The 17,301-nt window shown below is 32.3% G+C and overlaps 1 protein-coding gene across 3 annotated transcripts in view; it reads right to left on the bottom strand.

The window, feature by feature from the left end:
- The window catches only part of MON2 (MON2 homolog, regulator of endosome-to-Golgi trafficking), a 102,026-nt gene that overhangs the window by 47,149 nt on the left and 37,576 nt on the right, over nucleotides 1-17,301 (bottom strand). For all 3 annotated transcript variants that reach the window (XM_006192372.3, XM_006192371.3, XM_032493107.1), the window contains 12 exons: nucleotides 16,797-16,921; nucleotides 16,294-16,430; nucleotides 15,185-15,338; nucleotides 9,249-9,484; nucleotides 7,453-7,534; nucleotides 6,688-6,872; nucleotides 5,787-5,899; nucleotides 5,340-5,444; nucleotides 4,924-5,004; nucleotides 4,772-4,845; nucleotides 4,592-4,682; nucleotides 336-437 (listed from right to left, as the gene is read on the bottom strand). In XM_006192372.3, coding sequence (XP_006192434.1) covers nucleotides 336-437; nucleotides 4,592-4,682; nucleotides 4,772-4,845; nucleotides 4,924-5,004; nucleotides 5,340-5,444; nucleotides 5,787-5,899; nucleotides 6,688-6,872; nucleotides 7,453-7,534; nucleotides 9,249-9,484; nucleotides 15,185-15,338; nucleotides 16,294-16,430; nucleotides 16,797-16,921 — 1,485 coding nt within the window. The remainder of the gene's footprint in view (nucleotides 1-335; nucleotides 438-4,591; nucleotides 4,683-4,771; nucleotides 4,846-4,923; nucleotides 5,005-5,339; nucleotides 5,445-5,786; nucleotides 5,900-6,687; nucleotides 6,873-7,452; nucleotides 7,535-9,248; nucleotides 9,485-15,184; nucleotides 15,339-16,293; nucleotides 16,431-16,796; nucleotides 16,922-17,301) is intronic.

Below are 17,301 nucleotides of genomic sequence, written 5' to 3' on the forward strand. Positions count from 1 at the left end.
GTACAAATTCTCAGCCCTAAATGCCTTGAAGTTTCAGAACTAGCTGAAGCTTAGGGGATCAAAAGATTGTATAATAAAAGAAAGTGGCCTCAAACTAGCAGCTGAAGGAGACTCCACAGACTTCATTGATATATCACCCATTTTCAGCCAAAAAAGCAACCTATTACTTCACCAAAGCAATTATTATAAAACTTAGTCCCTGATAAAGTATACAGATAAAAGTACAGGGAAAAAAAAGTTAATGCTGATTTTTTCTATGGTTATCCAGAAACATTAATGTGTATGTCTTTATTCAAAACAAGAAGTAAATATAATAATTAAGAAAACGAGATTACCTCAAGTAGATGGCCAGTTAGAGGTCTCCACAGAATTTCTATTCGGTGCATGTTAACTAGACCAGTTTCTAACAATTTGGCAACAGCAAAAAGAGATGGTTCCTAGAGAGAAAACATATTGCATTTTGATTTTATAAGGAGAGTTTGGGTACTTTAGCTGTAAATAAAACTGCGAATCCTGAGATGAGCATGACTATAATTAATAGATGATTGATTAGCAATAAAAATAACAAAACCTCAGTTATCATAAGGCAAGCCTTTCTGCCCACTTTCAAGTATCTAGAATAGCTCCTAATTGGAAAATCTGATTGGGAAGAGAATGTTTTAGTGGGGAAAGAGTGCAAATTCAAAATTATACCAGATACATAGAATGGCTAGTCTTCTGACCAGAAGGAAAGAATTTTACTATGGACTGAACTGTGTTCACTTGCTAGTGAAGTTCTCAAATGTTCAGGTTTTATGTGTGAATGTCAGGAAATATTTTAAAAAGAGAAAGGAGACAACAGGGACCAGGGAAAAGAAGTAGGATATCGAAAATGGATAGAGAGAAGGCCTGTCAGTGTAGACACTAACAGAAAAGTTGCAGAAACAGAAGACGAACCCCTCTCCTCAGTTGCTGGCATTCAAAACCAGAAAGGGAGTCGATGTGCCTCATACATTGCTAAATTAGTGTACGTGGTCCATGTGCTATAAGAACAGTTTCAGTGAAAAGATCAAAGGGCAACTTTCTCCAATCCAATACTAACAGATCTAGTAAAATATATTCAAATGCAAACAAAGCTGGCTAAAACCATGAGAATTTTCTGATGACTGACTGTGGTACTTCAAATGGAGACAATGCATTAGAAAAAAGAAAAGGCAACTGAAATTAAAAAAGCAAATTATGAGCATAATAATTTTATAATTTTTAAGGAAAAAGACTTTAAAATTATTTTATATTCTTTTACAGTGCTAAATAAAATCTAACATGGAAATGTGTATTATCTTTCTTTCCTAGCAGAAGCCGTTGAACCAAGTACATTGGTTTTTTAACAAAACATATTTGTTTTAAGACAAATATGGTCAGGCTGACCTTTCCTGCACGTGGTAACACTGAAGGTACCCTAAAAAATACTGTGTGGTAGAAAAATTCATTCTAGAGACAATATGATACAGTAGTTAAGTCTGAGAATTTTTAACTGCCTGGCAACTCATCTCAACACTATCACTTAACAGCCAAGAGTAATTTAATTTTTCTTACTGAAGTAAAGTTGACTTATAATATTGTATTAGTTTCAGATGTACAATATAGTGATTCAAAATTTCTAGATTATACTTCATTTATAGTTATTATAAAATATTGGCTATATTCCCTGTGTTGTACAATATATCCTTATAACTTAGTTTACACCTACATAGTAGTTTAAATCTCTTACTTCCTTTACCCTATATTGCCCCTTCTTCCTTTCCTCTCCCCACTGGTAACTACTAGTTTATTCTATCTATGAGTCTGTTTCTTTTTTTTTATTATTATTATATTCACTAGTTTGTTTTATTTTTAAATTTTTTTTAATGGAGGTACTGGGGGTTAAACCCAGGATCTCATGCATGCTAAGCACATGCTCTACCACTGAGCTATACCCCAACCCCCTGTTTTATTTTTTAGATCCCACAGATTAGTGATAACATATAGTATTTGTCTTTCTCTGTCTGAGCTATTTCACTAAGTATAATCCCTCTGGGTCCATTCATGTTGTTGCAAATGGCAAAATTTCATTCTTTTTTATGGTTACTAATTTTTTTAATCTATAAAATGGAGATAATAACATACAGAAATGACCTCATGTTAGAAAGTGCCTGTCACATATTAAGTCCCCATAATGTTGCCTAATGTTACTTCCTTCCCTTCCTCCTTCTTTTTCTAATGAGGATGTTCAGAGGAATCGTGTAGCATTTAAAAGAATATATATTTCTCATACCCAAATGATACATATGTGACTTCAAATCCAAGCTCTACCAGTTACTAATAGGCGACCCCAGGTAGGTTATTGAAGCTATTTTTATGTTTCATCTGTAAAAGGGGGATACTACTACTGAACTTGAGTTGTTTTAAATGATAAAATAAAATAATGTAAGTTAGTACCTAACATACAGTAAACAAAGAATAACAGCTGTTTTATTACTTTTGTTGTTGTTACATTGAGCTTGGTAATATGCCTGCACAAGTAGCATCAACATCGCCCCCTTCTAAGAAAGAATTTGCAAGATTTACCATCAGCTACCTTAACTAGCACAAATTCCTGAAATGAGGACCAAAAATGAGACAACTGGTCACTTTAAAGCCACAGCTAAAGAAAAATGGTATGTACATTTTAATCCCTAAGATATTTAACTCACTCAGAAAAGGTGACATTGATAAACTTCAAAAAAATGTAGATAAATACTGAAGTTTCTATTTATTTTAATATCTGAATATTTATAATAATTTTTATAGAAAGTACAACCAAATAATAAACTGTTTTTTACCTTCATCTAAAAATATTTTTTATAAAGTTTATACTTGAAGACTTTAAAACACTTTTACTTCCAGTCCATATTCACCACATCATTTTACAAAACTGAATCCTAAAATGAAGAAATGTGAATCTATTTTCAGGGAAATCATTTCTGTCTCACTGTATTCATTTTCTCAACATCTGTTCCTTCCAAGCCTCCCTGAAATATCACATTTATTCTTACACTCTCTTGAAATTGTACTCTTCAAGAGGAACAATAAACTAATAATACTCAGATCTCTTATTTTTTTCTCAATCTTCATTGATCTTGACTTCCTGTAACATGTTTTTTTTTTTCTAACATCCATGAACTTGCCCTTTCCTACCTAAATCCTACCACTCCTTGAATATCCAGGTCCAATCACAATAATTGATCTTGATTAGTCTTAATTCAATTTAGTATGTACTAAAAATATCTTACGTGACATGGCAATAGGGATTCAGAGAGTATGTCTCCTATCACTTACTACCTATACCATTTATTTATAGACTCTTTTACCACCTTAACTGCTACTTATCAATCAGCGAAGCAGCTTACATGCTCTTTGAAAGTAGAAATCTTATATTTCCTTTGTATTTTCTAGAAGAGTGACATGTATATAGTAAACTTACTGTACTTGTTAAATGAATACATAAATACTCAAACTATTACCATATATACACTTGCTCAGTTAAACATTTTTTTAAAACTCTTTTAAAAATATTATACTTTTGCATTAAGAATTAATCTTAGGGATGTAGGATTATTGAAGGTATTAAGAATTTGATCACTTCACTGTATTTTATATTATTCTTGCCTTGATTTGAAGTAAACTATAATATGTATTTCCAAACACCTGCATGTTTGTGTAATTCTCTAGCTATGGGCTATAATATACAAAACTTTGCCCTAATAAGATCTTATCGGCTAATCTTTAAATGAGTCACAAGAGCGAAGATGACAAGCCACAGTACAAAGAATTGTAATTAAGGACTAGGCAGACAATTTTGGATCCTACAGACAGGTGTTAAACAAATCACAAGCTGCATTCTCTGTTTTTTCAATCATTTTCTGGGTGTCTTCACTTATTTGTAAATGATCCAACTACTACATTTATTCATTCTAAAGTGTAGAAAGCATTTTAAATATTTTCTAAGATATAAATAAACCCAAATATTCCTGTGCTTTCCAAATTTAACAAAAAAATGATATTTTGAGTATAGAAAGAAATTTTCTCAAAAGTCCTATTCTATTCATTCAATGAACAAAGCAAAAATTTTATTTTCAATGTAGGGAGAATCATTACCTTCAGAAAGAAATGATTAGTTCCTTATTTTCCATCCCAATGAAGGCAAGAGAAACTGAGACATATATTCCTTGATTTAAAACTTTCATTGTCCCAATCATAAATTGTAATCATAAGGGTTATGTGATATTTTATGGAACTTGTTTACAAATGTGGTGTTGAATTATTCTTTATAGAAATATTTTTTAAAATATCCAGTACACAAGAGAAATAGACACAGTTCTAAATCATAATACATACTGGGACATACCATAAGCCAAAAAAATGTCCTCTTCACTCCCACTTCAACAAATAACAAGCAAAAACATAAAACCCAACAAAGCAGGGTGAGCCTACAAGGTAGTCCCATTTATAAAACACTAAGATCATAATGAGTATACACCTAATTTAACTAAATAATGTAGCATATTTAACACAGAAAGGTAGAATACCACACCTTATTATTTCCATAGGCCATATCCATTGCTTCTAGAGATAAGGAACAAAGTGCATTTATTAAATGATGCAATGATACATCATCAAGATACCTAAAATAAAAATGAAAAAATAAGACACTGTGATCTAAAATATGCAGCTAACAATAATGTCTGTATCAATTAAAGAAACTGACTCTTACTGTGAGCTTTCAAACAATCTTGAAAGTATATTGGAAATAACTGGTAAATCTGTCATCACTGCTGTTGTTAGAACCTAAGAAAAGAATAAAATTAAATGTAACATATAAACATTCTGGGAAGTGCTAATTGAGTAAGAATGACTAGAGCTTACTGTACTGGGTCCTTCTACAGCTCTCCCAGGTTTCAAGGCACCACCACTACTAGGCTTTAATCCCAGAATCCATACAAGATGCTGTAAAATTAAAAAAAATCAAAACAAAGAAATTTATAAACTTATAAAAATTCTAATAATTAAATTAAAATCAGTAGTAGTAATAACTAAATTTTAAACAGTAATTAATATTCATATAAAATACTTATTACACCAAGCATAGGCAGTAGAACAGGCCATCATGAGGAACATTCCATCACTTGGTGAATTATGAGCCATGTCTTTTTTCTTTTCCAATTTCTCCTTTTCCATACTTACCATCTATTCCTGAGGCCTGCAGTAGGCATTGTTAAGTTTAACTGTTAGCACTTGATATAAAAACAACACTGGCCTCTGATCCAGAGACTACAACATACCTGTAGAGTTGCCAAGACAAGTTGCCATGATGTTCCAAGAACAGCCCCATGGCAGTGTGCCAAGTTAAGTAAAGTCCTCATGCACTGGATATTTTTGGACGTTAGCTATATTAAAAAAGGATATGTTTGCAAGAATGGTTATGCACTCTTAAAAATTAAAAGCTTGTCAAACAGTATTATCATATTCAAAATTTTTAAATAAAATGCAAAAATATTAAGAAAACAGGCTTGGGTCGTTTTGTATAAAACAAATTCATTTGCTCAAAAGTTGCATGATCATAGTTGGTTAGGATAGTGTCACTGCATATTTATCCAGTTTCTTTTAAAAGTATCATTCAGATAAAAGAAAGTAAGTATAATGAAAAATGTAGGAAAACACACACACAAAATGTACAAAAGGTTTCCTTGATAGTTAATTTATAACCAAGAAAAGAAGAAGCACTTTACCATCACTGTCCCTTGAGGCTGCACGGCCAGCGGCTGCCCCACAGCCACCACCTGCTGGTGGGACTCGCTTGAGGGGCTGATCATCGTGACACTCTGGCCCTGGATGGAGTACGCTAGAACACAAAGGGAATCCTCAATAAGTAAAATATGCTTTTTATGATACATTCAAAATAATGTTATATTTTAAAGCATTAACATGATTAAACTAAGTTCAACTATGGTACTTATTTAGTTACGTATTATCTATATGCAAACATTTTGAAAATTCAGGAGGTACAAAAACAAAGACAAGTTAAATAAATATTAAGTAAAGTAATTTTCTATATAACTTTAACAAATTATAGGACTTTGGTATATTTCTTCATAAGCAAACTAGAATTAAGATACTAAGTATTTTAAACATGTATTCCCAGTAAACTTTTCTACTTAAAGTGAAAAACCAATACTCACCTTTTCAGTTTGAAAACCAAGTATCATATTGAAATTTATTTATATTACACGTAACAAACTTGAATGTTTTCAAAGTATTCAAGAAGAAAAAGAAATTTTTAAACATCAACTTAATCTCAGTGGTAGCAAACATTACTGTTTTACTAGTTCTCTTTAAAAAAAGAAAACCAATCACTCCCATTTCAATAGTATGTTACAGTTTACAAAGGACTTCCAGATTTATCTTCTTTTAACCTCACTATTGTTTAAAATTTGTATTATTCCCCCAACTCCCACCTCTATTGTTTTAAAAAGATGGAAGAAACTGAGGCTCAGGGCCATTAACTTCTCACAGAGGTCACAGAGTCAGTGAGTAGAGAGCAGAGGTTTGAACTCAGAATTTCAGTAATCTCTTCTCTATGCCTTGTTGCCCAATATAGGCAAACAGAACTCTAAGGAGCTGAAGTCTTACATTTGTTGGAAAGTGTGGCCGCAGTGGTGGTATTCAGCACAGTAAGAGCATAATGGGGAGGCAGGGAACCTTTGCATATCGCAGTTATAAAGGCATCTCTTGAAGTTACGAGGCCCAGTCTTCCACAAAGAGCAGCCATAGTCAGTTCAGCTTTTAAAATATTCTCAGTGGCAGCTTCATCTGTGCTGAAAAGATAAAGTATTTTATTTAATATGATTAATTTATTTCTAATTATGCTGCAAACACAATATGGAATTAGGTATTCAGTAAATTTTAAGAAAATATACTTAAAATTGCCAAAATAAGTCTACGTAAGGAATTTTAACATATCTGAAAATTTGAACTGGAAAATTTGAACTGAAAATCTGAAGCAATGTATGACTCATATTCATTACTGAAGAAAATGATAAAGAACTCAAAGATTTAACTTAAAAATATCAAGTATTTTAAAATCAGTAAATTCAGATTCTGAAGAAAAACAACAAAATAATTGAATAATATAATCATCACCACTGTAAAAGTAGTAGTAGAGCTTAAAATGAAACAAACATTCTGCAATTTTAGGAGTGTATTTTCCATTAAAACATATGACAATCAAATAAAACATGACAACAGACAACAGAATAGGATGGCAGAAAAATAATTCTCTACACACATAGAGAACTAATATTAGGAAATAATTCTCAAGACAAATTTAAGTAAACCATTTTAATGGATTTTTTTTTAACTGCCACATGCAATATAAAACTTACAAAGAATTAATACCTGGCATCAAGAAGAAGAGAGAGTGCAGCAAGCAGACCACACCAGCAGGCATTCACCATTTCTTCCCAAACAGCTCTACTAACTTAAAGGGAAAAACACACAATGCTTAATGATTATTAAAGACATCACAGCACCTGACAATAAATCAAATTCTAAAATCTCCCTCACCACTGGATAATATATCAGATATTCCCAAAACAATGCAATCATTAAACACTAAAGCTCTAACATTTAAAATATATCTGAATAAATTAAAACTTTAAAACCGTACTATACTTTCAGAATTCAGGAAGTCTTAAAACTAAGTTGTTTTAAAATATCAATGATAAGATCTTTCTGTATACAAGTTAACTGACTGATATCTTTAAAATCTGTATGTTATATATATTATATATATATATATAAATATACATATATATATAAAAATACATATATAATCAGTTCCTATTCCCTTCCATTTCATTGGGCCTGTGTGACCAGCTGGCAGTGAGACAGTGTTAACAAGCTGGCTCAACCAAGAGACTAGTTATATACATTTGGAATTATGCAAATAAGCAAATACATTGAATACAACAGGATCAAGTTTTTCACTGTTGGAGAAGGAAATTATAAATATAGGAAATTAAAAGTAAACCTTGCAGTATTAAACTGGAATTGGAAAAACTGATGTGACCTCATGGTACTTAATATAGAGAGATACATAGTTTTTAAATGTAGGGAAATGTGTGTTCATGTATGTGTGTATTTCCTTTTCAAGTAGCAAGAAGCATACTTAGTGCCTATGTGTTAGTTTTAAACACTATTCTCCACTAAAAGGAACCAGGGTTCCTTGGAAAAATAACTGACTCTTGTGTGAGGCAAGAAAAATCCAAGATGAGCCTGGAACATTCTGTTATATCAGATAAGTAAGTTAGTGCTCAGAAAATGACAAAAGGACATAGGATGATAAAAGGACGTAGTGACCAGCTTGAAAGGGGTCCCAAAAGGCCATGTCAGGGACAATGAGTTTCAAACCAAATAATGATAATCACAGACAGCAACCCTTAGAATAAAATAGGAATCCAAGAGCCTATACTAACACACATAAATGAAACAAAATAAACAAGGGAGAAGGGAAAGCTCTCTTTTATAGATGTCTCAAAGTCTTTCTCCACAAAAAGTTAATAATTAACTTTAGACAGAAGAGACAAGGCAGACATTATATTAACCAAATGATAAAAAGTTAATGTCACCAGCAACATTTCTGTGGTAGCTCTGCCAACAATGAATATATTGAATCTTGTTATGAGGAAATGAAAAACAAACCCAAGCTGACTGCCCTGTACTCTTCAAAAATGTCCAGGTCATATAAAACAAGGAAAAATTAAGGAATCGTTCCAGATTGAAGGAGAGTACAGAGACATGGAACTGAATTCAACATGTAATTCTCGACCATAAAGGACATCACTGGGGCAAATAGCAAAATTTGAATGGAATTTTGATGACATATTGAATTGATGTTAAATTTCTGATGGTGATTGCACTGTAGTTATGTAGGAAACAGTTCTTATCTTGAGAAAATACACATTAAAGTATTAAGGGGTAATGGGGCATCATGTCTGCGACTTATTCTGAAATAGTTCAGAAAAAAGTATAGTGACACGTATATAAATAGAATGGTAATACAAACATGGTAGTGTTAACAACAGGAACATCAGGGTGAAGGATATATGGCAATTCTATTATTTTTGTAACTTCTCTGTAAATTTCAAATTATTTTAAAATAGAAATAAAAATACAGAATCATAATAATATACCTATTTCATTATCCATTTGGTCTGATGTTGACTGTAATTCTTGTTGTTCGGATGACTGTGTTCGTGAAGAAACCGCTTCAGTGGTTGTAGTCTGACATTCTATTTCAACCTCTCCTAACTCTCCTTCAATCATACTAGTGATCCCACGTACAAGGTCCAGCAAACAATGGAATGCCACAGACATAGCATAGCCTTCTGGTATAGTCGGGGGCTCAACTTTGTCCAACATCTCTAGGCTGAAATTACGGAAAAAAACAGATGCTTAATGAGAAGTCACGATGGTGAAAATACATATAACTATTTCCATAATTTGAGATTATAGAAATTAAGATTAACAGAATAGCAAAAGTAAATGGCCACTACTGAGTTTGTTTCCTTTGGCAGATGGATCTCTTCATGGTATTCTAAGAAACTGATTAGAAATATTAAGGCCTGACCAGTGCTGTAACTAATTATTTTAATAATTTAGTCTTTGTCTCTCCCCCAAGTTGTGCCATTATTTTCACTAATTGTTGATATTAGAAAAACAAAGACATAAATAAAATTGAAAAATATAAACAGATTATAAATCATCTCAAATTCCAACTTAGGTGTTTTTAAAATAAAGTGCTATAAAATCAAATCAAGTCTATAAAGAAGAAAAGACGCTTTCACACTGGGGAAAAGTATTACTGTGAGATATCCAGCTCATCTATTATCCTATCATCTCTGGTACAATCTGCCAATAGGGTAAGATAATATTTAGAGCATCAGTGTGTCACATCCAAATTTTAGAGCAAGTTATACTCCACAGTTAGGACATAGCTTTCAAAAGGAAAGATGACAAATCTTTTGTTTAAATCATGGAAAACAGGGAATTATGGTTTTAAATTCCTTAAAATTGAATTCTGTCAAGATAATTCAATGAAAAAAGAACAATTCAATGGGAGAAAGAACTAATGGTGCTGGAACAACTGGATATTCACATGCAAAAGAGTGATGTTGGAGCCTTACCTCACACCATATACAAAAATTAACTCAAAATGAATCAAGGGATAAATGTAAGAGCTAAAACTAAAAACTCTTAGAAGAAAACAGGAAAAGTTGACCTCAAATTACAAAATGGTTTGTTAGATATGGTATCAAAAGTACAAGCAACAAAATAAAAAATAGATAAATTGAATTCATCAAAATTAAAAACTATTGTGCTTCAAAAGGACACTATCAAGAAAACGAAAAGACAATCCACAGAATGCAAGAAAATGTTTACAAATCATATATCTGATATATACTAGATCCTGAATATTTAAGAACTCCAACAAGTCAATAATAAAAAGACAACCCAATTAAAAATGAGCAAAGGATCTTAACATACATTTCTCCCAAGATGATATACAGATGGCCAATAAGTACCTGAATAAGATGATTAATGTCATCAGTCATTAGAGAAATGCAAATCTGAAACACAGTGAGAAACCACTTACTCGCTAGGGTGGATATAATCAAAAGACAATAGCAAGTATTGCTGAGGATGTGGAGAAATTTAAACTGTCATACATTGTTAGTGAAAATATAAAATGGTCACCTGGGAAAATAGTTTGGCAGTTCATTAAAAAGTTAAAGGTAGAGTAACTAGCTAAATGATCCAACAATTCCACTCATAGGTGTATATCCAAGAGAAATGAAAACATACATCTATGCAGAAACTTGTAGGCACGTGCTCGTAGCAACATTATTCATAGCCAAAAAATGAAACAACCCAAATGTCCATCAACTGATGAGATAAACAAAATGTGGTATAGCCATATGGTGTAGTATCATTCAGCCACAAAAAGAAATAAAGTACTGATGCAACCTGTAACATGGATGAACTTTCAAAATATTATGCTGAGGAAAAGAAGCCTGACATAAAACAGTATTTATTGTATGACTCCATTCATAGGAAATATCCAGAATAGGCAAATCAATAGAGACAGAAAGTAGATTAGTGGTTGCTAGAGGGTAGGGAAAGGGAGACTGGCTAACAAATATGGGGTTTCTTTCTGGAGTGATGAAAAAATTCTGAAATTAGATGGTGCTTATGGTTGCATAGCTTTTGAATACAATAAAACCATGAACCGTACACTGTAAAAAGGCAAAGTTTATGCTATGTTACTTATATCTCAAAAATAAAATTGAAATCTCTAAAGATCACAGTAAGAAAAGCTAATAGAAGTAATTTCCAACCTCAAATTTGGAAAGTCCCCAAATCATAATCAGGTAAGATAGGAAATTTACAAAGATGAAAAATTCAGAATAAACAACATAAACACCAACATACACCTATCATTTATTGAGCAATTATCCTCAACCTGGGACTCTAACGCTTTTTTTATGTATCTCATGTAACTCCTTACAAAAACCCTAACTCCTTACAAAAACCCTAACAGATAAAGATGATGAAACTGAGGACTAAGGTGACACAGTTATTAGTTAGCAGTTTTTAACCCAAGTTTGACTCTAAAGTCTATCGATTTAACCCCTGTGTGCCAACTCTGAGCATTTTAAAATTTAGGTAATCAATAAAAATATATTTATTTATATTTTGATCCAGAAATTTAAGCTCAAATGGGGAAAGTAATGTTTATGGCATTAAGCTTTGCCAAGCCAATAATCTTATAGAAGCACATACTAAACCAATCAGTGCTAAGCATCTCGTTATACAAATCTCTGTTCTCAAAGAATATATGATTTATTGGGAAAATGCTTCTAAAACAGATAAAATAATCCTAATTATCAGAAACTCTAATTTCCAAATTCTATGGTATAGACTGTAAGGACTAGAAAAATTAAGAGAAAAAGGTAACTTATTCTTATTTTTATTTATAACACAAACTAAGCAAAGCCCACACTTTCTTACCTGTTTCAGAGCTATTTTATTATAATTACTACACAACCACTTTTAGGTAACATGTAACCCATTTATTTAAATATTTTAAAATTAAGGTCAAGCTGCAAAAACTTCCACAAATCCAACTCTGAAGGGAGTCATAGTGCAATAAATCTGAAAGAATGTAATGTCATTAATACTTATGTCAAAACTACCTTTGTCTGTACATCACTTAAGTTTCCAAATTATTACACACTTAAGATGTCAATAAAACAAGTGACTGTATAATTAAGGTTTATAAGTATACCTTCAAAGAAAACAGTGAAAATCATTTTATACTAAACCTTATAATGAATGAATAAAAGACGCCAAGTCAACAGGGAAGTCTCAATGTGAACATACTAACCCATATACCAAAGAATCCCCCACATTTCTGGCTATTAATGATTTCAGAAATGCGTAACCTCAGTATGTATAGCACTAAAGAAATTATTTATATACTCCTATAGAGATTTAGCCCTAACCTTGTTTTCAAGAAAATTAAGATCAAGTAAAATGAAGTGTCCTACTCAAAATCATAGTATTTAATAGAACTAGTTAAAATCCAAATCTCTTAATTGATGGCAAGTAAAATAATCAATAAACAATTCATTCTAGACTTTTATTAATAAAAAAGCAACTGTACAACTTGGCCAAATATTCACTCTCCTGTTGTTTTTTAATTGAAGTATAGTCAATTTACAATGCTGTGTTAGCTTCTGGTATACAGCTTAGTGATTCAGTCATACATATATTTACATTCTTTTTCATATTCTTTTTCATTATAAGTTATTACAAGTCATTGAATATACTTCCCTGTGCTATACAGTAGGACCTTGTTGTTTACCTATCCTATATATAGTAGTATCTGCTTATCTCAAAATCCCAATTTATCCCTTTCCCCCTTGGTAACCAGAAATTTGTTTTCTTTAAAAAAAATTTTTTTTCAAATGTGTTGCATGTGTTGCACTTCATTTATTTATTTTAGTGGGAAGGTAATTAGGTTTACTTATTTATTTTTAGAGGAAGTACTGGGGATTGCACCCAGCTTTGTGTATGTTATGTACTCTACCACTTGAGCTATACCTTCCTCCATAAATTTTTCTATGTGAGTCTGTTTCTGTTTTGTAAATCAGTTTATTTGTGTCATTTTTTTTTAGATTCCAACATATAAGTGATAACATATGATATTTGTCTTTCTCTGTCTGACTTACTTCACCTAGTATGGTAATATCCAGGTCCATTCATATTGCTGCAAATGGCATTATTTCATTCTTTTTTATGGCTGAGTAGTATTCCAATGTACATATACACCATATCTTCTTTATCCAGTCATCTGTCAGTGGACATTTAGGTTGCTTCCATGTCTTGGCTATTGTAAATAATGCTGCCATGAGCACTGGTGCGAGTATATTTTCAAACTGGAGTTTTCTCCTGATACACATCTAGGAGTGGGACTGCTGGATCATATGGTAAATCTATTTTTAGTTTAATTTTCTTAAAAATTTTAAGGAATCTCCCTTCTGTTTTCCATAGTGTCTGCACCAAAGTACATTCCCACCAACAGTGTAGGAGGGTTCCCTTTTCTCCACAGCCTCTCTAGCGTTTATCATTTGTGGACTTCTAATGATGGTCATTCTGATTGGTGTGAGGTGATACCTCATTGTAGTTTTGATTTGCATTTCTCTGATAATTAACGATGTTTTTATTTTTCTTCTTCAATCACACATCCTCACTCTTTCCCTTGAATTATATCTTTGCTTAATCTTATTTCCTCAGATATATCCTTTCTGTTCCTATCTTCACCTTGGTCAGTCTCCATCCTCTTAGAATTCTGCTTTTTCCTTCAAATTAACCATTACTCAAGGTGATACTACGTGTTGGTTTGTGTATTTATTGACTGTCTCACTCACCAAAATGTAAGCTCCACAAGCGCAGCAATTTTGCTTTGTGCTGGGATTGTTTCAATTTAAAAAATGAGGTGGGGAGATGAAAAAGATAACTATTACTGTTTCCTTCAGTACTAGAAATCGGATTCTTTTACAACTTGATACTCAGTGTACTCGAGTCATTAGTCTCTGGAGCAAGGCAAAGCCTTCATGAGACATTAGTAACTTTAATATCTTTCAGATGACTAAGAATAACAATATTTCAGTCCTCTATGACTCTTTTTTACAATATTAGGCAAAATAAAGCTGCACAGTAAAATATCATAGTGATGATACAACACAGACTGACATAACATACAAATTCATGTTTTAAACTAGTCAGAGATTCTGCTTCACACTTTAAGTCTTGATTCACTGTCACTGAACAGTGTTGTGATGATGCATATCAATTACTTAAAATATATGAATTAACTGCCTCAGTTACTGTGGCAATGTTAAACCTATGTAGTATTGGCTGCTTGATCTCTGTAAGCACTATATTTCACTAAGACATACTGAAGAAAAATCAGCAATACACTGCTACATATGTATTTGTTAAACTGAAATGGTCAATGACAAAAAAATTTTAAATAACACATGTGGAACCCATTAAATGCTTTTAATTAAGTAAACTAAAAGTTCCATGTATTAAATCCTAACAAGGTGATTAGCTAAACACATAACTGTTTTCACATACAGAATCCTGAAAGATAGATATATCACTACTCCCATTTTACAGTTGAGGAAACTGAGATTTTTAAATAAGTAAACTAATTTGCTGACGGTAACTCAGTATCAAAAGACCTAAGTCCAAAGGCCTGAAATCAAGCCATATACATAAATCAAAAATCTGTATAGTATAGCTGAATAGGTCCTTAGGTAAAGAAAACACGTTCTGTTTTATGATGCCGTTAATAGTCTTCAAATAGTACAAAAAAAACCCAAACAAAATCCAGTCCTAGATAAAATTCTCAAAATACGACAAAATAAATTATTAGTTCTTAAACATGTTAGAAATAGTAGGTCTAAAATTTAAAATACAATGCAGAGAAAAACACTTCAGGATAAAGCATAGTCTCCAACAACACCATTCCTTACAAAGCAATGCGACTACTACTCACTAGGTTGCTTTAGCACTGCCTTGCACTGTCACAGTCAGGATAGGTATCCAAGTTCCTCTATATTCGAATGCTGGTAGCAAAGTAACACCTCCACCAATCCCCAGCATTCCTGAGTTAGCCGGTGCTGAAACAGGGCCACCCGGATTACTGTTTCCTGTTAGATACGGCAAAGAGAGCAAAGATACCAATTTACTCCTTTATTACAAATCCATAATATTCAAACACTTGGCTAATTAAAAAAAAATTTTTTTTGTTTTTGTTTTGGGGGAGGTAATTAGGTTTCTTTAAATATTTTTAAATTAATTTTTTATTTTATTTTATTTTTTAGTGGAGGTACTGAGGGTTGAACCCAGGACGTTGTGCATGCTAAGCACGCACTCTGCCACTGAGCTACACCCTTCCCCTGATCAATTTTTCAAAAATTACGCTATAGGACTGGATATTGCACAAATAAATGAAATTTATCGGTCCTATTTCAGCTACTATAGAGTCTCCCTGTTTCCCCAAAACACCATTTCCTTCTCTATATAAAACATACTAATAAAGAAAAATACTGACAAACTTCATAAAATACCTTTGGTTAAATCACTTTTTATCAGAGGTGGGAATAAAGGATAAAAAAGACCACTAATCACAGAGGAAAAAGTAGAAGAGAAGTTAAAGGGAACAAGAAGCTATGTATTGAGTTTCAAACTTAAATCACATTTATTCGTTTTTTTAAAAGAATGACAAATAGTCCTCCTAAGGTAGTAACCACAGTCTTTAAAGAGAAGTACCAAAGAAGATTGACTCTAAAATGAAGATTAGCATCTAAACTTTTGTTCTTATGTAATTAGAGGAACTGAAAGTATGTAAGAACAGAAAATACACTCTGGAAAGAAATATGCACAGTTGCCTCAGTGGGATGAAATTATTCTTTAAGTGTAAGTCTTTACATTTACATATAAAATACAAAATATTATAAAGAAATACAATAAAATATTATAAATGCATACATTTAGGTAACCCCAATTTCTCTGGCCATGGGATTTCTATCAAATATCATCTCAGAGTAGCGAATATTGTAAATTATAGCAGAATATAAAAACCAAAATACGATAAGCCTTTACCAGCTTGGTTTACTGTAGCAGGATTTCCAGTAGGAGGGACAAGAAACAAGGACTGGATAAAAGATCCCAGTGCATTCACAATATCACGAAAAACCTTGGTAGAATGCTGTTTCATATCATACGACTGACAAAATGACCTGTAAAATAATTTTAAATGTTTCTGGAGAAAATATTTGAACATATTAAAATTTTCAAACATTTTTAAATAGCAAGTGATGTTGATAAATCAGTCTCAATGCAATATTTTAAAAACTTCTTCATCACACCTAAGTGATTTTACTAACTCTGGACAAAGGTTCAATCTGAGGTCAATGTTCTTAGAAAAAAATTATCTTGCCCATTTTAACTCAGTAAATTCAATTGAGGGCAATCACTAACCACACTTTTTGCCCACACCTACACCCCTCCATCTACATACAACACACAATTTTCTTTGTTTAGAACCCTTCCTACCAGCATAAATATTATCCTATCCATTTAACAAAATATTGCGAAGGTTCTACCTCAATAGCTGAGGCTGCACACAGAGTCTGTGTATCGATTCCACTGCAACAGCTCGTAGCCACTGCGGTTTATCTGCATCCAGAAATTTCACCAGAAGTGACAGAAATATTTCACATTCAGTTACCTAAAAAATACAAGATTTGTAATAATATTTCTTTAAATCTAAGAACTATAAATTACATTCTTGTTTTTAACTTAGTGCTATAGACAAACCAACAAAATCTTTCAATTTTAAATAAATGATCATTTGTAATGAGGAGCAGAGAAAAAGAAAAGAAGAAGGGAAAAGTACTTACGTATGGATAAGCTAACAGTAAAAATAATCAGCGTCTCTCTAAATACATCATCGAAAACTCACACCAGTGATCTTCCAACATGGTTAATGTTTCATCCTTATCCTTGAGAAAGCACAATGCACCATCATGCCACCCTCATTCCTGGAAGGCGGCATGTATCATGTATGCTCTACCCTTCAGTAATACCACAAAGCTTTTTCCATATGTT

Source organism: Camelus ferus, chromosome 12, assembly GCF_009834535.1.
Source record: "Camelus ferus isolate YT-003-E chromosome 12, BCGSAC_Cfer_1.0, whole genome shotgun sequence".
NCBI lineage: Eukaryota > Metazoa > Chordata > Mammalia > Artiodactyla > Camelidae > Camelus > Camelus ferus.